The sequence below is a fragment of the Eptatretus burgeri genome, chromosome 8 (assembly GCF_056783735.1).
Source record: "Eptatretus burgeri isolate ZD-2024b chromosome 8, Ebu_testis_v1, whole genome shotgun sequence".
NCBI lineage: Eukaryota > Metazoa > Chordata > Myxini > Myxiniformes > Myxinidae > Eptatretus > Eptatretus burgeri.
This window is the reverse complement of record NC_140968.1, coordinates 9,639,774-9,663,162: the sequence shown is the minus strand read 5'-3', so window position 1 is coordinate 9,663,162 and position 23,389 is coordinate 9,639,774. Positions and strand designations below refer to the sequence as shown.

The following is a 23,389-nucleotide window of genomic DNA, read 5'->3' as shown; positions in this document are numbered from 1 at the left end:
CTTATCAGATGAGTGGAATGGATGTACAGGAAGTACGAGAAGAGAAGGATTTGGGGGGTGGTGATCGATTCAGAACTCAAATTCCACAAACATGTTTCAGCAGCTGCACTAAAAGCAAACCAGATACTTGGAATTATATATCAAAAGGGCATTTACAAATTTGCCAAAAGAGATTCTCCCGATAGTATGTACTGAAACCTGGTTTGACCACACCTTGACTATGGCAATATCCTTTGGAATATGAGATATAAAATGGACGGGGACAAAGATCGAGGGGGTGCAGCGAAGAGCAACAAGACCGGTTCCGGAGCTACGTGGTATTGTTACGCATTCGGAAGCCTTTTGCACACAAACAGCCAGAGTCCCCATAGTTTAGTTATTTTGATAAGTATGTGTATAGTTAGAATCCATCCCCGATGTCTAATGGGAATTTCGTGTGTGCGCCGAGTTATTTTATAGTCAGGTTTTATACATCTACTACTACAACAACAACAACAACAACAACAGCAGCATCAGCAGAATCGTCCCTCACTCAACCGGGTCGCCATTGCCCACGTGTTTTGGCTGAAGGCGTGGGCAGAGCCTCCATCGCCTCAGATCGAGGCTCCGCCCCGAGGAAGGGCATGGAATGTTTCCTCCAGCCAATGAGCGAAGGGCGAGCATCGCACGCGGGCCCCAGCCAATGGGAGGCCAGCATACCAAAAGCTACTACGGAACCTCTTCGGGGGGCAGGCCTCCGAGACGCCTCGACACTCCTCCCCCCCCCCCCGAGATGCATCGTCCAACCAGGAAGCTGACCACCTGAGGGGCGGCCCCACCCTGCCAGATGGGATGTTCGCCCCTCGTCCAATCCAGAGGCGAGTCACTCAGACCGGTTTCCTCAACCCGCGGGGGAAGGGAAGGATAAGAGTAGGTGGTGAGCCATCGAGGAAAGAAGGAGAAGGAGAGGAAGCCTCGTCTTGCCTGCTGGCGTTCTCGTCTACCCACGGGTGCCCATCTCCTCTGGTCCGTTCCCGTGCTGGCTGGTGTCCATTGCATCATTCCTGGTCCCTGGTGCTTGGTGCTGCGTTGTTGGCGGCAGGTTCGAGTCCCGCCATCGGACAAGCTCTACCAGACCGCACGAGGTGGACAGGTGCAAAAATAGGCCCCTGCCCTCAGCTCGCCTTTCCCTCTCGAGCTGAAGGGCCAAACTAAAGGCCATGGCCACCATTTCTTTGTGTGCGCGCGTGCGCATGTGCGTGTGTGCATGCTTGCATGGCGCCAGTTCTATTAAGTAGAACTGTTAAATGCTTTTCGCTTACTGTACATTGCCTTGATTTCTTTTATTCGGATAACTCTGCTCCTTGTGTGCTCCCCTCCCCGATTATTGTTTATAAACAAACCCCCGTGTTAAATGTTCCAGTTTGTTGTCCGTGTTTTCTTTCATTGGCCGAGCATGGTTCGGGCTTGAGAAATAGTAAGGCCGTTGGTGCCGTAAGTTGTCATTGGGACCGGCGCGGCTCTGGTAACTCCACTCGGTTACGCAGGATCCGAGTCGGTACCTGCGACTCGGTTCGCACAGAGTCCGTCGAGGGTGTGATTTCCCCGTTAATTTGACGACGTGGGTACTTAGGTATATTGAAATTTGGCTATTGATCCTACCCCCACGCCGTCAGAGAATTGGCGATCACGGTCCTTTAAGTGGCCCGTCGACTCCGGAGTTATCCGGGGTGACGACCTTTTCATTCCGGGTGTTCGGTGGAAGACGGCTCGACTTCTCCACTTAGTGGTCGTTTATCGCTACCGAACCCCCGCCAACAACACTGACATATGAACATCGACTACAAGCTCTAAATCTCCACTCTTTGCACCATAGACGTAGAACAGGTGACATGGTCGGTGAAGTAAGAATACCAGTGGAAATGTTCTTCACGAGGAAATCCGCCAAAGTACCCGAGTACCCGAGGACACGCATTCAAGCTGCACTGGATATTAGAATCAAGTTCTTCAGTCAGAGGATTGTAACAGATTGGAACAATCTCCCTGATAGCTTGGTTGAAGCAAAATCGATTCATTCCTTTCAGGCCAAACTTGACATTCATTGGTGGATGGATCTCAAAATTTTTGATGGCAGTGGAAAATGGCTGCCACAGCCATCAGCGGCTGAATTTGAGATGGCCCAATATCCAAATCTGTTCATAATATGATAGGCTACTAGTGTGTCATATTTGGTGCTTTCCTCACAAAATGCACAATTGTTATGCTATATTTAGCTAAGTTTCCCCACTACTTGTTTCCCGTATCCTGATAATGATAGGTAGTTGGCCAGCCAGTGTTTGGTGGCGGTGTGCGTGGTTGTCGTGTGCTTTGTTTGGGAGTAAAAGTTTTGGAAGGGCATCAAATGCATTGTTGGTGTCTACTGTAGTGACAACAGTGCATTTTGATAGGGATTTTAAATTTTTATTTTTTTAATTTTTTTTTTTTTTACTGTTGAAGCCATCAAGTGTGTTTTGCATCAGGTTTTTTAGGAGAGTGCTAATGGAGTGAATATGGTCTGAATCGGTGCTGGGTGAGTGAGAGTGGGATGTGTGGGTTTGTGAGTGCCAAGTATTAGGTGTTCTGTAACTTTGGAGGGTGTGCAAAGTAATGTTATATAGGTGTGTAGGAAGCCGCTTTGGTGGGTTCTGCGTTTGGTTGAAGGAGGACAATGTATTTTCCAAATTTGGGGAATTTTTTAGTGTTGCTGGGAGAAATTCCTGGTGTTTGTCATGGCTGATATGCCGTGTGGCCGGAGGTGTTTTAAATGTAAATTGTAGTTGTTGTCAGGACCAGTAGTTTGTGAATTTTTTTTTTAATGTTTTTGATTATTTTATTGTTTGTGCGGGAGTGAATGGTGTGATGAGTGGTTTAGAGTTGGTAGCTTAGTTTGCGTTGTGTAATAGTTCTTTCCTCTTTTTCTGGGTCCTATGTGACTTGTGTGTGTGTGTGCGTAGTGGTCTATGAGGATGTTAGCTGCTTGTTTCTCTGATTGTATGTTCCCTGTGGTAGTGATGGCTGCACGTGAGGGTGTTATGGCGCTGTTGGAGTTGGTGATGCTGTTTATGGTTTTGTACAAGTGTTTGGTATTGGTCGAGGGGTCTAGTGTGTGAACAAAGGAGTGCCAGTTTTGGGTTCTTTTTCACAATTTTTTGGTTGTTTATTTCTGTGTTTTGTGTTTGAATCCTTTCTACTGTGTGTGGTGCTTGTGGTGTTGGTGTGTTGTGTCATTGTTTGATGAGGTGTGCGAATTCTGACATGTATATAGTTGTGGTTGTATTTTCTAATGTTGCACTTTGGAATGTATTTGGTGGATGCGGTTTTGATCATATTCAACTTTTTCATGTAGATGTTGGTGGTAATAGTGTTGAGTTGTTTGAATTCTTGTTCAACAATTGTACAATTGTCCTACCTTGCTTTTTTTTTTGTAAATGGTGAATATTTTGATTTTGTTTGCGTTGAGGTCTATATCTGTGTTTATGGTGGTGATGACAGGTTGGTGATCTGAGGGGAGTTGTTGTGATGTTCTCCACAAGGTTGTGGTGGAAAGTGATGGAGAACAGAATGTTGTGTCTGGTGATGAGTTATTGTAACCAGCTTGGTGTGTGTGTGTGTGTGTGTGTGTGTGTGTGTGTGTGTGTGTGTGTGTGTGTGTGTGTGTGTGTGTGTGTGTGTGTGTGTGTGTGTGTGTGTGTGTGTGTGTGTGTGTGTGTGTGTGTTTTGATCTGCATCATTCAATCTTCATAACCAATTTAGTTGTGTGGCAATGGTTTGGCGTCTGGTGTTTGGTTGGTGATGGGTGTACCCGACCGTGTCTTTGGCGGTGAAGTCCCCTCCGATGATGGTGTTCGTGAGGGAGCAAAGGTTCTGTAGTTGTGGTGAGTATTGGGTTGGTACAATGGGGGATGTCTGGTGGTACGTAAATGTTTATGATGTTCGTATGTTCTTTGTTACCAGTTTCAATTTTGAAAGCTTGAAGTTTGAGTGTGTTGTCGAGTTATGGAAGTGCTTTTGTGTCTTGCGTGATATCTGTGTGTCTAATTGAATTGTGTATGTATGTGATGAGGCCTCCACCTCTGGCATTCAGTCTGTCTGCGTGTATCGGTGTATAGTTGCGGATGGTCAATGTTTTGTTTTTTCTCGTGTAATTTAGTTTCTTGTATTTAATGGCGACGTGAATGTTGTTTGTGAGGCTGAAGTGTTTACGTCGCGTGGCCTTGCTGATGATGCCGTTTTGATGATGATGATGATGTTTAGGACGATATTCATGTTATGTGTGTGTTTTGGGGGTTGAGGTGGTTGGTTGTGTGCAGGTGGTGGTGGTGAATGAGATCGAAGTGATCAGGGTGGTGGTAATGCATTTGGGACTTTTGTATACACGTCATCATTTGGATTCACCCAAAAGCTGCAGCTGAATGGCTGTGTTCGTGTGTGGTCTGATTATAATTTACTGAGATCAGTACAAGCCAGATTGAACCATTCACCCATATAAGTTCAGTTTCAGTGGTGCCCCGGCGAGCTGAGATTTGGGAAGCGCTGCGGAGCTGAGGTTCAGCCATGTGGCGGCGTGCGCTCGGTCCGGTGCTGTTGTTTCCCGCCCCTTCGATGACGTTTTGATGCCGTTCCAATGGCGAACACAGGCTTTTTCCATGTGGCAAGAGGTTGAATTTGTGGTGTGGTGGTGTGCAAACTTTGTAGAGAGAGACAGACTGACAAGACACAAAAAACATCAACAACACACCACAATGGGGTTGGTGCTTTTACAAGCACAACGCATGTTCCGTACGCATGTTCATTAGTTCGTACATGAGCGGTAGGTACTTCCATGTTTTCAGTGATTGCTTTTGGTTCATTTTCCCACAAATTTTCTGGAAATGGGACATCAAAGATTTTGCAGCTGTACATTACAAACTCCGTTGTGTCGTTGTGTATACAGCTGTTCTGACATGAGGTTTTTTTTTTTTTGTGTATGTGTGTTTGGTCATTAAGCATCACATATCATTCTCTTTACTAACCACATCTCCACCCCTCACCTTTATAACTTTTTTTTATACTCCTTTCTCTCTCTCACACCCTCCTCACACCCCTCCCTCCTGCTGTATAGCAACATTTGGTGAGGCATAGCTCTCCCCACCTCCCCCTCCCTCCTGCATCCGCTCTCTCCTCTCCCTCTTATATATATATATATATATATATATATATATATATATATATATATATATATATATATATATATATATATATATATATATACATACACACACACAATGGCATATTGTGCTACCTTTCCCTTTCATTTTCTTTTCTCCCTGATGCTATTTCTTTCTTTAATTGTCCTCAGAAGCAATTATTTCCTTGAATAATCACAGTTGGAGGGATTTAGGGGAGCCATTTTTAGGTCACTTAAAATTTCCCACCAGGATTTGGCTTCGTAGCACATGGGATGCATACACACTTGTCTGTCTCACCTCGATAAGACTCAAATGTTTTTGGGCCACGTGAAAATTGGAGAGCACGCTGGATATTACGAACGTCATTTTGCTCTGAAACATTCTGCTTTGCACATTCTCTTGGGCAATGGATCTTGAGTGCTTGGATGGTGAGAAGAAGCGAGGCGTCGCGACAATATTTTGCGAAAAATGTCCAAGACTAGTTTTGATGTAAACATTTTGAAAACCTCTTGCGACCTTTCATCATGGTCCGTAACCCCGGGTTTTGAAAACCTCCATCTCGTACGAAACGGCTCACTTTTACCTCCCTCTGTCCTATCACATTATAAGAAGAGGTGCAGCATTTGGCAAACCTACGGCTGAAATATTGATGAATCCTTTGGTGGACCTGCAGACGTGAACATATTGATCCCGTTCTGAGAAGATTGTCCATGGCCATCGAGCTTGGATTTATCTTTCCAAATTCAGAGGAAATGACTTTCTTCTCGAGCTGTGGCCTTTCATCCAAAAAAAAAAAAAAAAACATGTTTAGCTTTACATACAGGGCAAACCCCATTTACACGCACACGCTTTACTCATCAGCGGGAGGTGCAGGTGTCGTGATTAGGAAAAGATCCGTGTAAAGATGCAAAGGAGATTGGGGTTTGACTTTAAATCGAAGGTCTCAGGTGAACAAATTGCAGTTGGCGTCATCTCACCGACTGCCCGTGCAAGGTGAAGGGGAATGGCGGCTGGAGTTTCATTCTCCACTTGACTCAACATTGCCTTTCCAAAGAGGCTTGACACGGCGATTGGCGTTCCGATTTGAAATGGAAAATAGTGTTTGGGAGCAGGTGTTTTTTTTGGGAAGATATGATTTGATTTGTTTGTTTCTTTCAAAATTCCCTCCGCTGCGACTGTTTCCCTCTTCCTCAACCACTCCAAATGTCGAGGTCATCCCTCTGCACTGCGGATCAAGAACCTCGCATTGTGACCTCTGCCACATGACCGGCAGATAACTGTAGCTGAGATAACAAGGGCACGGTTGGCAAATGTGCAAATGTGTTCTGGAAAGGTCGTGGCTTTGGCACAAACGGACTCTCCTGTATAACCTTTTAAGAAAAAAAAAATTTGAAGCATTCTTTTCCTCTCTGCTTCTTCCTGATGCTCGTGGGAAGATGTTCTCCAGTCAACTACAAATGGGAAACTTCTTCACTCTAGCACGTGTCTATTTTGGATTGATGACCGCTGCTGCTGCCAAAATCCTTCTAACCTCTTTTTTTTAAATATTGATTTAAGGGACAGCCTGGTGTTGGCTTAGCGGTTCGGGTGGCTGCCTAGGGATCTTACGTTCCTGAGTTTGAGCCCCGTTGGCTGCTGAATTAACACCAGGTGGGGTTGATCGTACTGGTATAGGGACACAGCATTAACGACGTAGTTGCGCCGCAACAAAATGACAGCTACCCGGCAGCTAAGCTGCCATACGCAAGAAGAATAATTGATTTAAGGCTCATGGTGGAACTTGTACATAAAGCACAGGCTGGCCAATGCAATTATTCAATATATATATATATATATTTTTTTTTTCTGCACCGTCCCTACATATGGAGCACGAGTGTACGATTGATGATGAATTTGAAGAAAAAGAGGTGATGCACAAACAATTATTGTGTATTCGATTTCAACTTGGGTTCTCCACATCATGAAGATTTGAGCATGATAATTATGCATACGGCGGTGCAAATGTAAAATAAATCAATTAGGTGGGGGGATGTAGCGATTCATATATACAAGCATATCTTTGTATGATCGGGATACAAATATCTAAAGTGTTTGATCACGGGGAATGCACAATGAAATGTACAATGAGCGGGGCATCAAGCTGGAACTGAACATCAAGTTCTCCCTGGTATAAGGGGCAGGCAGGCTGGGCAACCAGGACTACAATTGGCTCGACCGCTGCAACGGTTCAGCACCCAGACAAAATGGTCTTCCCAAGAGGTGAGACCCATTGCGCATTTTCTTAATGCCCTCGTATTGACTGCCCATCTGGCTTCCTGAGCACAAGCCAGTCGGTAAAACTGTCAAAACGGTCAATAATATTGGTGAATTTGTCGAGAGGATAAAGGTTGGAATCTCGGATGATGAGACTACGCTATCTTTTGATGAGCTCCCACTCTTCACAAATGGCATAGTCGATCTTGCGGTGATCATGTCGCACTCAATCGGTTGAAACGTTCTAATGGCTGGAAAATGGCCTGTCGGAACAGCTAATTAACCCCTGAGGATGTTTCTTGCCTGCTGGAGATGTGTGTAAGTATCATGTGACCTTCATTTTCCAGAGTACACACGATCAACAAATATTTGACTTGGCTATGGGTTCACCGGTCTCTGCTGTCACTGCTATCTTGGTGATGGAGGAACGCGCACAAGAAGATATTCGAGTGTAATGAGAGCTGGCTCCCACGGTACTGGAATTGCGATGTGGATACTTTTGCCGTTGTGCAAAGGGACATGGTGGACCAGCTTCTTGGGCAACTTAGCTGAGTCTTTCCGAGCATTAGTTTCACAAAAGAGATTGAAAAAAGAGAGTAAATTTGCCTTTTTGGATGTTGAGATCTACCAGAAACCTGACTGCTACCCAAAGATTCCACGAAACAGAAAACCAATTCACACCAACAGAGTACTGGACTTTAACTCATGCAAACCCCAATCACCCACAAATGCAGTGTGGCACGTATCTTGACAGCTTGGGAATGGACTATGTCATCGACGATGCAATTATACAAATAAGTTTAGTAAGAGGAGTCCTGCTCAATAATGGGTATAGCCAGTGGATACTCTCCAGCCTTAAAGAAACAAAATGGCAGAACGGAAGGAGCCAGACATGCTTCGGCACTGTATGTGTTGCCGTATTACCCAGGACTTTCAGAAAGAATTGCCAGAATAGTATGCAGCACACAGATTGGTGTAGCATATATACCCCTACGCACTATCCATAATGTCAGTTCTAAGCTGAAGGACAGGATCTCAACTGGCGACAAATCGGGAATAATTTACTATTAAACATACAGAGACTGTGACCAATTCTATAATTTGACATTGTTCCACTTCTGCAGTTCCATACTGTATGGCATTCGAAACAAAGATGGCCAGATGAACATGATAGACGAGTTCAGCTTGGGAAGATGATGCAATCGGCCAGAGCGTGCCATTGACTGCAATCCTGGTCACAAACCTGACCTCAATGGGAGCCTTTCCCGAGATACGACGTCCCACAAATGTCACAGATTGATGATGGAAGCATGGCACATCAACAGCTGCGAGGGTATCCTTAACTGAGACCCACACGATACACACCTTCGATGCAAATAGCAACGACGGCGAAGTCGATGGCGTGCCATCACAAATCCCCACGCTTCCCACTGAAAGCAAAGTTGAAAGAGGGCAAAAGGTTCCACCAGGGATGACCAAGTATCAAATTTTGAGTTTAGAAATCTTCTGTTTTGACCCCTGTGACTGTGGCATGCACCGGGGGTCAAATTAAGAAAAAAAAAACGTTGCATTTTTCATCTGTCCCCCCCCCCCCCAATGTTGATTGCATATACAGTGTCATAAAAAAATGTTTTAAAATGTGCCATAATTGCATTTTTCATATTTGACCTTTTGACCCTGCCCCAGGACCCCTGTAAGTGGGGCCCAGAATGATACCACTCTCGCACCTTCTTGCCATGTTGTGATCATAACTGCCAAGTTTGGTGAATTTCTGTACAATCGTTTAGGAGATCGAGTGACGGATGGATGGTTGGACAGACAGACAGAGCCGATTACAACATCCCCCCCCCCAACCACCGTTTTATTTATTTATTTATTTATTCAGGCATGGGGATAACGAGCAAGAAGAGAGAATGCCCCCCTGTCTGACCCCTTTTCCAATTCCAAATCGTTCTCACTCTCCATGTTCTGTTCTTACTGCAGCTTCTTGATAAGTGTACATGCTTCTTGTCAGACATACCAAGCTTAATGGTTAAGGTGGCTGGCTTAAGATCTTAGGGTCTTGAGTTTGAGCCCCTGTGGTGCCGTTGAGATAACACATGGTGGGTTAACTCGGTCTGTCATCCTTTCGAAGTCTGCAAAATGAGTATTGGCTTAATGGTGACAGAGGCAATGCATCAGCGGCATAGCCGCACTTCCAGAAAATGATGCAACCAGCAGCCACAGGCTGCATATGAAACAACAACAACAACAACAACAACAACAGCAACCAGATATATCAGGAACTCTGATATCCCCATTTCTCTCAACATAATCCACATCAATTAATGAAAGCAGTCAGGGGCTGCTTTTATGACCTTCAACCCTCAAGATGGAAGAAGATGTCCAGAAGAACATGGAGAAAAAAATTCAAATTTGTGCAGAGAATGGAGGGACGCATACAGATAAATAATAACCAAATTCTAACTGTGTGCATCGGGACTTCCTGGCCACTCTGCACAGAGTTCACATCAATGTGCTCGTATTCATATTCATATTCACATCAATGTGCTCATATTCATGAAGGAAGTCCTTGTCTTCCTATGCTCATATAGTCTCACATGGAGATGGTGTTTCAAAACTGCTGGGGAAATGCTTGTGGTCCGGACCATTGCAGAAATACACTTTTTCTCCAGCACTCAAGTAATTGAGGTAGTTACCACTGGTGGCTTCTCCACCAGAGATCATCTTTCAACAATATCTTCTTCAGTACAAGTTTTCTTTTCCTTTGACTACCTGGTATGACGTAGATTTCCTGTAACAGCCACTGTGAAAGCCATAATGAGGCAGTTGTTCATCTTCAAAGTGAATGGATTCACATATAACAAGGTACTTTGATCTCTTCTGATGTTGTTTTCTGGCTTGAGCTTTGTCTCCAGCTGTTTCCCATGTCTGTTCTCGTAAATGGAGCCACTGCATCACCATAATGTTCTGTATCACCACTCACATGCAGCACACACCGCAAAGGCACCTCAACGCCATCATCCATCTGCAACCAAAACAAACACAAAATATTACTCAACTAGAAGGGCACTCTTCGACGTCGCGACAATGCCAGATATGCCTCCGCCCACATGATTACATCATTATACATACTTGTACCAAGTTTGATTTAAATCCCTGAACCTAGATTCAAAATAGTTAAATAATTTTGGCTGAGAGCATGCGTCTGATCCCATTGAAATTTAAAACACACATTCCACATTAATACTTGATCATAATTATGACGTTTCGTGTCGATTGATGAAGTGGTTCGAGAGAATTTTTCAAAGATTCTCGTTCAATACAGCTATCAGACCATATGACCTATGAATTATTTGTGAACACGCTGGTGTCCGCAAGGTTTGGAGAACATGTGGGTGAAGTTTCCCCTTGATCTGTGAAGCCGTTCTGGAGAAGAAGATTTTAAAAAAAAGATTTGAGGGTAAATCCAATATGGCTGCCAAACCATGTGACTGATGACATCAGAGTTGGAGAACTTTTTGTTCCTCATGGACAGGCGATCATAACTGTAAAGTTTCGCCTCAATCTGTTCAGCCGTTTCAGAGAAGATTTTTTTAAGGCTTGTGTGTTAACAACAATGTGGCTGCCGAACCACATGATCGATGACATCATCAAAAAAATTTTTCCCCCATTGCAATTTAATCATAGATGACCCGAAAAAATTTCATACTGATCAGATAAAGCGTTTGACATATGCAATTATGACATCATAACGAAGCCACCGAGGACATCATAAAAAATGACACTTGTTTCCCATGAGGAGTACTTCCCATGTGCCATGTTTCAATTTTTAACTCGCCGGTTCGAAGAACAGAGAGTTATAGCGATACCCCCGGCGTGAGCGTGAGCGTGAGCGTGAGCATGAAAATGTTAAAGTTTTTGGTGCAAGTTATTTTTTCCTTTCTAATGTTTTTATCAACCACACTATTTTTTATATGCCCGATATATATATATATATATATATATATATATATATATATATATATATATATATATATATATATATATAGTGATACCTGTCGTCTGTCCATCCGTCCATCCATTCCTGTCCACACTCTAACTCCCAAAGTTTTCAACTTTGACGTTTCATATTTTATTTGGTACATAGGTACAGACTGTGGAGACGAGACGGTGTGTCGCGACATTCGTTCGTCATCTAAAGTGGTTGCCATGGCAACCAGGATGCTGTTTTCCATGTAGTAGCACAATTCTGTATATACCTTCTTGTACAGGCGTATATTGTGCTCATTTGCGCTCTTGTTACTGTTTACAATATACAAATACATATAATGCTTTAAAATTATTTGGATCAGTCTTCACTGCAATGCTTTATAAAAATTATTACCGATTAGACGAGTCTTTTAAAAACGATAAATGTATAAACAGGCGAGCATTGGGTGACTTTGACACCAACTCTGGTTCTTCCAACATGGCTGCCACACCACGTGACCTATGACATCATAATTATTATAAAAACGTTCTACATGAGTCATCGCACCTATCGTGAAAATTTTCTGTCAATCGGATAAGCGGTTGTAGAAAAAAAAGAAAATTATCATGGACATTTGGACGGACGGCCAACCCAAAAAACATAATGCCACGGGTGACTTCGTCAGCAGAGACATAAAAAAAATTGCCAGTTGACCAAATGTGGCCAGATTGGCCAGATTTTCAACTTTGTAGCAAATATCCCATGTAAGTTGCATTAAGCACACTGTATGAAAAGCTTGAGAACACATGCGATCTTTCTGTCACGTGGAATTTCAAATTTGGCCATTGTCGGTCAAAAATTGGTCAAGATTGCTCACTTCTTCATTAGATATTGTAAACGAGCAAATACAACCCGTTGCTTTGCTGATGGTGATATTAAGGGGTGGGGGGAAGAGAGGGAGGAAAAGAAAGAGAGAGAAGAAAATATAGAAGAGAGAAGATGGATGGAGAGCGAGGGAGGGAGGGGAGAGAGAGACACACAGAGACAAAAAAAGTAAGATAGAAAGGTGAGGGGTGGAGGTGTGGTTTGCAAAAATGCTTAATGATGAACACACACACACACACTCGTGTACACAATGACACAACAGAGTTTGTAAAGAAATCCACTGGTACATCTGCAGAAACTTTGATATCCCAATTCCAGATAATTTGTGGGAACATTAACCAAAAGCAATCACTGAAAACATGGAGGTACTGCTCATGTACGACCTCATGATCTCATCAAGTGTGAACAACACCAAACAAAAATGCATTGAGACCATATATCATACTTAGGTACAAAAAATATAAGGCATTGCTTAGTGAGGTGTTAACATCAGTGATTTTGGGTTAAACGATGTAGAAATCAAGAAAATGATCAAATACCAAGACCTCAAGAATGAAGTAAAAAGATCCTGGAAGTTGAAGAATGCCAAAGTTGTACCAGTGATGATGGGAGCTATGGGAATGATGACGAAGAATGTCATAGATATTAAAAACCATCCCTGGGAATATCACGACAAACAAACTACAGTTGGAAGCTGTCTGGGGCTCGGTGATGATCCTGAAGAGAGCCCTCAGCACAAAACTTTGAGAACAGAAAACTTCACAGCTTGGTCCATGAATCGTGACCCCTTACCGAAATGAAGGGAGATACTTTCAGCCCACCCTGGGAGGACTCCATTCCACATTCTGAAACTCACATGTGTAGAAACCAATCAACGACACGCACACGCACGGATACTGTGAGACCTGATAGGTCTGTTTCACCTCCTGATGAAACCCACCAACACGTGGCTAACAACGTATGAAAGTGACCTCTGAACTTTGTTTAAGTTGCTCGACGTACAGTATTTAGTGACGCTGCGAATATTGTAGAGCACACACCAAGTGGCTTCAGCACTCCATTGAAATAGTTGATAAGAAAACGGCTCACTTGGTACATGATGAGCAATCACCGAACTGTTGTGTTAAACATACACCTCCCGAAGACACCTGAAATGTCAAATATGTCCAAATTGGACAAATGAACACTTTTTTTTAGGAGTCGGAACTGCTCGTAAGTTTGATTCTGGAGCTTACATTTTGTAATTCTGCTGAGTTTAAGAAATACCCTTGGTGATCGCACGTGCGAAAATGAAAAAGCCACCAACGCTGACTTCTCCGGACGTTTATAAGCATTCCAAAGTACCCAGCGATTTGTAGCTATGATGAACAGCCATCAATAGATAAGAGTGAGGAAAGTGAAAAAAAAACTTTACCGTTAAGAAATCATTGCAGCCTGTTCCAAGTCAAGGCATGGTTGAGCAGGCCAAAAAAAACATGGCGGCTTCAGACCCCAGCGAGGTTACCGAGGATACGCCTTCCAGACCCCATAGAGAGTCGTGACTGAGGATGTGCCTGATGAAGGATATAATTTAATAATACTGTTAATTACCTTCAAAAGGGGTGTTTTTAATTGACCCAAACATCCAATTTTCACTCCTGCACTTCCTTGGAGTTTTCTTAGTATGGATGCAAAGTTTCAGGCTGCTCGGTTTTATAGTTGTGGAGTTATGGAGGACACACACACACACACACACACACACACACACACACACACACACACACACACACACACACACACACACACACACACACACACACACACACACACTTACTCGTATAGATACAACCTATATGATGTGATTCAGTACCCTTTGAACATAGATGTACACATCATCAGAACACCCAAATAAGGAAAAACAGAATTTGGCTCAATGTGGTCATAATCTGGACAAAAAGTGGCAAAAATGGCAATTTTGTCCAAAGTGGGGTCAATAAGATTGCTTTTTTTGGAGTTGGCACTCTTTCTTCTTTTGATATATTGTAGGCTTGTCAAACCATCCTTCCCTAAAATTCTGATTAAAGCCATATGCAGTTCCTTCATAAAGTATTCACACCCCTCGACTTTTGTCACATTTTGTTGTTGTTTCAGCCTGAATTTAAAATGGATTAAATTTTTTTTTTTTGTTACCGATCTACACAAAATGCCTCATAATGACAAAGTGAAAACATGTTTTTAGAAATTTAAAAAGATGAAAAGCTGAAACGTCTTGCGTCAATAAGTATTCAATCCCCTGAGACAATACTTTGTAGAAGAGCCTTTGACAGTGATTACAGCTTCGAGTCTTCTTGGGAATATCTGTATCAGCTTTGTACATCTGGATTTGGGGATTTTCTCCCATTCTTCCTTGCAGATTTGCTCAAGCTCTGTCAAGTTAGATGAGAAGCGTCGGTGAACAGCAATCTACAAGTGTTTCCACAGATTCTCAATGGGATTCAAGTCTGGGATTTGGTTCGGTCACTCAACGACTTTCACGTTCTCGTACTGAAGCCGTTTCAGTGTTGCTTTCGCTGTATGCTTGGGGTCATTGTCCTGTTGGAATGAAATCTTCACCGCAGTCGAAGGTCTTTTACACTCTGAAGCAGGTTCTCCTCAAGGATTTTCCTGTATTTGGCTCCATTCATTGTTCCCTCTATCCTTGCAAGTCTTCCAGTCCCTTCCGATGAAAAGCATCCCCATATCATGATGCTACCACCACCATGCTTCACGGGAGGGATGGTGTTAGATGGGTGATGAGCTGTGCTCGGTTTCTGCCAGACATCGCGCTTTGCATTCGGGCCAAAGAGTTCAAGTTTCATCTCATCAGACCACAAAATCTTTTGCCTCATGCTCTCAGTCTTAAACGTGTCTTTTTTGCAAACCCCAGGTGTGCTGTCATTTTTTCATTTTGTTTTTCTCAGGAGTGGCTTCCGTTTGGCCACTCTCCCATAAAGCCTAGATTTGTGAAGTGATGCAGAGACTGTTGTCCTCCCATCTCAGCCAAGGAAGTCTGCAGTTCTGTCAGAGTGATCATTGGGTTCTTGGTTTCCTCCCTGACCAAGGTTCTTCTTGCCCAGTTGCTTATTTTGGTGGGATGGCCAGCTTTAGGAAGAGTCTGGGTTGTTCCATATTTTTTCCATTTCCGAATGATGTAGCTCCCTGTGCTCTTGGGAACTCTCAACACTCTAGAAATTGTTTTATAATCTTCCCCAGATCTATTCCTCATCACAATTCTATCTCGGAGTTATACGGACAGTTTCTTGGACTTCATGGTCGAGTTTCTGCTCTGATGTCTAATCAATTTGATTGGCCACAGGTGGACTCCAATCAAGTTGTAGAGACGTCTCAAGGATGATCAAAGGAAATTGGATGCACCTGAGCTCAATTTAGAGCATCATAGCAAAGGGGTTGAATACTTATCGACGCAAGACTTTTCAGCTTTTCATTTTTAATTTGTCAAAAAATTCTCAAAACCTGTTTTCACTTTGTCGTTATATAGGGTATTTTGTGTAGGTCGGTGATGAAAAATTCTTTTCTTTTTTTTTTCCTCTCGGCCCCTTCCCCATCACCCCCCTTTTGGCAGAGGTGCACGATCCAATCCTGTATAGATTTCTATCAACCTATCTTGATTTCTTCATCACCGTCCGACCACGACTGTTATTACAACTGTGTGCTGTATACTCTCTCACGATCCAGCACCTGCTGCCTCAGGCTGCTGTATAATGTCACGGCTACACCACGATGTTACCAAGGCTGCTTCGAGATCAAATTGCCATCACCCAAAAATCATTCTCGCAGCTGTTCCTCCAACACAGAACAAATAACTAGTCGTTCTGGTGAAGGCCGGTGTCGATGTGCATCGTCAGACGGGTTGAATAATGGATGAAATCAACAAGGCGTCGATTGGGGTATGTTAACCGCCATGGGAAGCAAAGAGAAGCTGAAGTTTCGGGAATTATCCCTTCATCAACGTCAGCTTCTCCTCAAATCCCACTGCGGTTAGCATACCGCAATCAACGTCCTGTTGATTTCATCCGTTATCCGCCAACGTTCCCCACGATGAATGCACCGGAGCAGCTTCTTCTCAACGCACTTGGCTTGGCATACCGCTCCGCACTCTTCTTTTACAATGGTGCCACAGTTACCATTCAGCCTGATTGCAAGGCAAATAGACACCGGCAATCAACGCTAATTACACAAGAGGAACGGGCATACGGTTTGCGTGTTACATCTAATTTCTGATATTACCTTTTCCCTACACTTTTCGATGAGACGAACCCAGGCAACCAAAACCGCTCAAGCACTGTTATAACGATTTGTTTTATCAACTGTAAGTTGACAAAGGTGTGTTGACTGCCATGGGATGCAAGGTGAAGCTAATATTTCCGGCATTCACCCTTCGTCGGACCAGGGGAGTCTATGTATACATATACGTATTATCATTCTCCGTCCGATGAAGGGCTCACCCAAAACAACCATTCCATTTTCCTTCCCACTGTGGTTAGGCCACCTTTGTCAACTGTCAGTTGATGAAACGAATCGTTCAATTTGTCCACTGATGCGGACATGCCAATAATCTTGATAAACACTCGTATCCATCATTATCATAACCACTTGGTCACGTACTAAGGCACAAAAGGCGAAGTGATGTGTAAAACAACTGCTGTAATTTTATCCAATTCCTCTCCTGGAATTTTTTTGTGATCCTAGTTCACTTTTAATGGGGACTATCACAGCAGTCATAAACCAGCGAAGGGTCCTTGTGATCTACAGGCAACACAACTCCCCGTGACCAGTGTAAGTTCCCCATCGGACAGACATTGTTTACCATGGGCATTGGGAATGTTCAATTGGGCTTCAAGAGTTCCAAGTGGGACAAACATAATTTCCTATAGGGAAGCAATTACTCCTTTAGGTTTTTCCCATGGGCAAAAATGGCTCGCGGATGCATCCCATTAAAATCCTTCCCCACCCTTCCCTCTGTGCTTGGTGTTGGCTTAATGGTTAGGGTGGTGGGCTTTGGATCCTAGGGTCCTGAGTTCAAATCCCGCTCAGCTGTTGAATTAATACCGGTTGGGGTTAACTCGGCCTGTCATCCTTCCAAGGTCAGCAAAACCAGTGCCAGTATGCTGATATAGTGTGTCGGAGTGGCGACCCGTCCAGGATTGTGCCCAATAGCCAAGGAGACTGCTTAAGCAGCACCAATGCTCTGCACGGAGTATGGTCCCAATCTCCTCCTCCTTCTCCTTCCCTCTCCTCCTATAGGGAAGCACTGTACCCATTGGGCTTTCCCCATGGGCAGAGATTAGTGCCGTGCGATGCGCATGGGCGCACGTGCAGGAATGCCGATTACCTACAGACGAACACCCCATCGGAGTACCTTGGGAAATTTGAGTCATTGTAACGGGGTCGTACATTTGACCCCTGCAGATAATTTGGAATTCAGTCTTTGGCAAGCAATCGGAATGTTGTGTAGTTTTTGAGACGTGATGGAAATGATCATGTGAAAGGAATGTGTGTTTGTGAAGAGCATATTTTATATAATCCTTGTGCTCCATTTTCAGTGTTTATTTTCATCACCTTTTACTTTATTCCTGTTCATGCATTTCTCACTGTATTCTGCCTTCAATCAATTACACAGTCTGGTTTCGCAGTGACAATGCACCGTGGAAGGCGGGCGACATATTGCCAGTTGATCCCTGCAGGGAACGGTTGGAGTGGTTGTGCCACCTCCTTTGAGCTCGGCCTCGAAGCAAAGGCAATAGAAATGTATGGAGTAGAATAAAAAAAACTATTTTTGGAAACCACCAGCTGTGTTTTGCCTAGTGATGTCGTCGGTGGCAGCAGTTGAGTCGTGCGCCCTGTGCTGTGCGAAGCACTGTAAGGGGAGATAACATCTGTATTTACCGGGAACCTGTCATGCTTAGCAGGATCCATGGAATGAACTATAGAAATGCATTACGTGTATTACACTGCCATTGATCCATGATTTAAAATAAAAAAATAAAAAAATGATACATTGCTCAAAGAAACATGGAGAAAACTAGGCCTTCTCGCTCTGTGTGTGCTCAAATGCATCATGGAAAAGTCGAAATGCCAGAGGTCTTTTTCTCACTGCACGGTGACCCACGGACGCTGTGACCCTGGGTTCGTGACGCACGGTACACTCAATTTGCTTTGTCTGTTCGTATAATCTTTGAAGGAGAAAATATCAGGATGTTCTAGAATAAGGTTGCGTATCATTAAGAGTGAAGGAAATCATTTATTAGGAGACTTGGTGGAATAATACTATTGCCTCTTTAATATTACCTCTAATTATGGCCGCTTCTTTTTGGGGTCGGCCGGAACTTATTTTGCCAAAATATTTCACGAACCGGCTGGCTGGGCCTGATTGGCAGAGTCGCTAACTTTTCACAAATGACACCGTGGGGTCTTTCACGTCCACCAACCGGTGCTGGTCCAGCCGACTGCTCAGGCTTGATGTCCTTCCAATGGACGGCACACACCTTGATGCCTCTCCCCGTATGTGAAACACCAGGATGAATGTTCATACCTGGCTCGGGATTCAAACCAAGGCGAGACGGCTTCGAGGAAAGTGTGCGCATCTCTAACCTATGCTGTCAGCATGTGTGAATAATAATGCTCAAACAAGTTGTTCACTGTAGACATTGCGGTTCTGACTCGTCGGGCTTCACCTGCAGGTTTGGCAGCACACCGTAAGCTGCTACCGCACTCTGTTTTATCCACCTGGTGCCGGTATCGGTCAATCAGCATTGTTTAAAGGTGTGAAGGAGTGTCTGTCGAGGTAATTGTGGCCATTTATCATCCAGTGCATGCCTACACATTCATCCAACGTTGCAAAGGGAGGGAGGGAGGTGCAGGTTTCATGGCGATCAATTTCTCGACGCAGGACATTGCACAGGTGATCTCTTGGGGATAGATGAGGATGTCCCAGGCATTGAAATCCATCAAAACAATGTCCTCGGCAGTACAGCGCATTGTGTTCCGTTGACCATATCATGAAAGTGTCACTGCTGACCTGAACGACATCGTCCCAGTAAATGAAAAACTCATGATGGTTAGTTCAGCTCTCGTAAGCAGGTGTGCCAATTCATAGCAGGACCCTCCACCATACCTGGCGTGTCGTGCTCCAAAGTGATATCTCCAGACCCTCATCCTCCTTTCTCCAAAGTCTCATTTGAATGAGACGAATAAAGATGTGGTTCGCCTCGTTTTTTGAAACTGTCTCAATTTGCTTGTTGTCGGCAAATCCCACTGCCTGGAAAAGGGGTCTTTATCTGGAGGGGGTCCTTCAACTGATGCTTTGTCACGTTGCAAAGACAATTGACCTCCAGGTTTCTGACCAGAGTTGTTTGTGTGCTGCCAAACATGTCGCATGCCTGCAGTACACGAACGCTCAACTTGTTTAAATGTATGATGACAAACCGAGGTGATATTCAATGGGATATTTACCCCATGCGAGCGAAGCGAAACGTTGGGTGACACAATTGGTTCACTTTGTCTGGTCTGTCTGTCTGTCCGTCTGTCGATAAAAGGAACAACTTCATTTCAATTGAATGTTATATTTTGAACACGAATCGGAAAATGAACCTGTAGTTTCTGGTCGTACTTTGGCTCGAAATTCGTCCCGATCGCACATGCACAGATGATTTTTTTTTTTTTACTCTTTCTGCCTGGCAGTCAAACAAAATTGAAAATCATTCCAAACAGGAAACTTACTGTTTTAAGGACGTCATAAAGGACACAAACAGCAGGCATGAAGAACGAATGTAAATGTGTTAGATATGGTGGTGTATCAGACGCTGCATCAGTGGTGGTAAACTTCCGGAATTTTGTTTTTTCTGCAACCTTCAAAAGCATTCTTTTATTTAATTTTAATTATTTACTTGAACACTATGGAACACAAATTGCCTGTTTTTAAACACTTTAAAAAGCCTTCCGTTTTAGTAGCACGGACAAAATATTTCGGTATTTTAGGTCGTCATGACCAATCAAATTTGCCACTCGTAAACCTCACCCATGTTCTTGTTTCTCAACACTGCTTGGGGTGAACTCTCCAGTTCGATGTAAGTGATGCACGTGTAATCATCTATAATAGATTGATGTATCCATGTACATTCATTCGTTCATTCACATTCATGTCACCGAAGGCTTTGTTTTGACCTGTAAGGTCGACTTGTGCCATCATGTCGGCTAAAAGTTTTTGATTCATCATTGCAATGCTGCTGGGCATAACGGACTCTTCTCGGTTCTAGGAGGTATAAACATCAATTAATCAGATGGCTTCCTCTGTTTTAACTGAAAAAGTTGTTTCTGAACTTTTAACGCAATTCAATTCGCTTTGTTTTACATTTTTGAACTTGTTGACTTTGCTGACTCCACGGCAAACTAAATCTCTTTTGTTTTTGTTGTTGTCAGTACAAGCAGGTGGAACAATACATGTCTTTCCACAAGCTTCCTGCAGATCTTCGGCAGCGCATCCACGAGTACTACGAGCATCGCTACCAGGGAAAGATGTTTGACGAGGATAGTATCCTGGGGGAGCTAAGCGAGCCCCTACGTCAGGTACCTACCTACCTTGATAATTTCCTTGAAATAAGAAAGCCTGGTGTTGGCTTAATGGTTGAGGTGGCTGGCTTAAGATCCTAGGGTGTTGAGTTCAAGCCTCTGTCGTGTCATTGAATTAACACCAGGTGGGTTGACTCAGCCTGCCATCCTTCAGAGGTCGGCAAAATGAGTACCAACTTACTGTGCTGATAGCAGGCGGCATTGCATCAGCGGCACAGCCGTGTCCCCAGAAAATGATGCAGCCAAGCAGCCACAGGCTACGTACGAATAAATAAATAATTCACTCCTTCAAATATCTGTTAATTCCACTGCATTCATCCCAAAAACCATTGTTATATACTCTCGCACCTCATTTATTCTCCCCCCCGCTCCCATTTCTCCCACCTGTCTCGAAGGAAATTGTGAGCTACAACTGCCGTAAGCTGGTTGCGTCCATGCCACTCTTCGCGAATGCAGACCCCAACTTCGTGTCTGTAATGCTGAGCAAACTGCACTTCGAAGTCTTCCAGCCAGGTGACTGTATCGTTCGTGAAGGCACGGTCGGGAAAAAGATGTACTTCATACAACATGGCGTCGTCAGCGTCCTCACTCGTGGCAACAAGGAGACGAAGCTCTCGGACGGCGCGTACTTTGGAGGTCAGTCGGACTCTTCGGAAGTCGGTACAAACGATAAAAGAAAGAACGCAAATGGGAGGATGGATGCCGAGGTACGCATGAAAGGTGTGAGCAATCGAAAATTGAAAATGAATAACTGTGCTGAAGCTGTTTCAAACACTGAAAGTACAACTTTGAAAACCTTTCATTAGTTTGGAATGGCATGGACTTGCTGTCCCTTGTATATGTTGAGAGAGCTAACGAGATTGAAAGTCCATATCTGTGGTTGGGCAATGCGCACACAAAGGAATGGCGTCTCTTATGATGTGTTATATCTCATGAAGCATACCTTGGTCACCAATCAAATGTCCAGGGCTCTCTCTGTCCTCGGTGTCATGAGCTCTGCCACAGATACAAAAATGGCAGTGTGCAATGGTCACATCGACTTGCAAAAGTAGTTTCTTTGATATTTTTTGTACACCGAGTCGAGGCTCATGGAAGAGCAAGGTGACGGAGGATATTGAAGTCAACAAGCGCTGACGGAGTGGCAGTGGGACAACATGCCGATGCAACATGAAGGCGATGAACAAACAGGAGATTCGAGAAGAGAGAAGGAAATGTGGCAACCTGCATGTTGCTCGGGGAAAGGGGTGGGTTAATGAGGAGAGAAAAGATCACAGGTAGGGATGGAGGATGACCTGCATTAATGGTTTACTGAGAATTTTAAAGTGCAAGCGATAAGAGCAGAACTGAAAAGATTTGGGGGAAGGAGGCTTCACAAACGGGAGAAAAAAAAAAAGGAATATCGTTATTGAGGTGAGCATAATGGACGCTGCATTTTGGGACTTTCACAAGGATGCGATTGCTGGAAAAGTACGTGTAACATGGAGGGATTGGAGGCACTGGAGGGACGGACCAATTGAGGAGCAGAGGAAGCAAGACCTGAGGAGGAAACCAGCCCATGTGTTCGTGTAGGCCAGCACGTTCTCTGTAACCAGGGACATGGTAGAGTGAGGCTGTCCTATTCTTATGTATGCCATCAGAAGTGGTATAGTTGACTTAGGGATTAGACAGGAAAGTGTAATTCGTACATGGTCTCTCTGTAAAGCAGGCACGACACCTGGTAAGATAAGGAGACCGGGGTAGACTTGGATGTGTCGGAATCCTGTGTGTGGCTGTAAAAGAACTTCTCCGCGGTCCGCTGTGGTTCAAGGCGTGCCGAGAGGCGAGCCGGCTCGCTTGATGTTGTCACGGCGGTAGCTGCATGCCGCGTGATTGGTGGAGCCAGGGAGGGAGGAGCCCTCCGGGCCTAGCCCCGGAGGCAGTAAAGGAAAATTTCCATGCTCAAGCCCTGGCGGTCAGCTTGAGCGACAAGTGAGTCGGGCCAATGGCAGACGAGGTGGGCAGTTAGTCCGGAGGGGGGAGGGGCTCACAGACAGTTCTCTTCACGTTGGAATTGGGGCCGCACTATCTGGCATCGACGATTGCGAGCACATCTGATGCCGTGACCGTTCAGCTGACCAGTGCTGCCTGCAGTGAAGCCTGTTTATACCTTGTATCCTTTAAAAGACCTTCCCTGCCCCCACCCCTGTGGTGAGTCAACGAGGTCGTGTATTCGTTGCGCCCTAGTTTTCTGTTGTTGAAGTTAAGTGTATTTATTCATTTTTCTTCATCTGTTTGTCCATCTATCGTCCCAGGATTCTCATCGGTTGTTATTCTGCATTTACGGGTTTCAGGAGGTGGGAGTTCTCAAACTCAAAATCTCCATCTATTTTTTGGTACACGATCGTGATTCATGAACCACAGTGTGAAGTTTCGTTCTCATAGCTTCGTTCCAAGGATTCTTTTCAGAATCTTCACTGAAACTCTGACATCCTCCACTTGTAGCTCG

General features: G+C 44.2%; 1 protein-coding gene across 1 annotated transcript in view; it reads left to right on the top strand.

The window, feature by feature from the left end:
• LOC147021064 (potassium/sodium hyperpolarization-activated cyclic nucleotide-gated channel 3-like) overlaps positions 1-23,389 on the top strand; it is a 96,757-nt gene that overhangs the window by 53,250 nt on the left and 20,118 nt on the right. The window contains exons 5-6 of the mRNA XM_085890792.1: positions 20,755-20,901; positions 21,300-21,540. Of these exons, the coding sequence (XP_085746918.1) occupies positions 20,755-20,901; positions 21,300-21,540 (388 nt within the window). The remainder of the gene's footprint in view (positions 1-20,754; positions 20,902-21,299; positions 21,541-23,389) is intronic.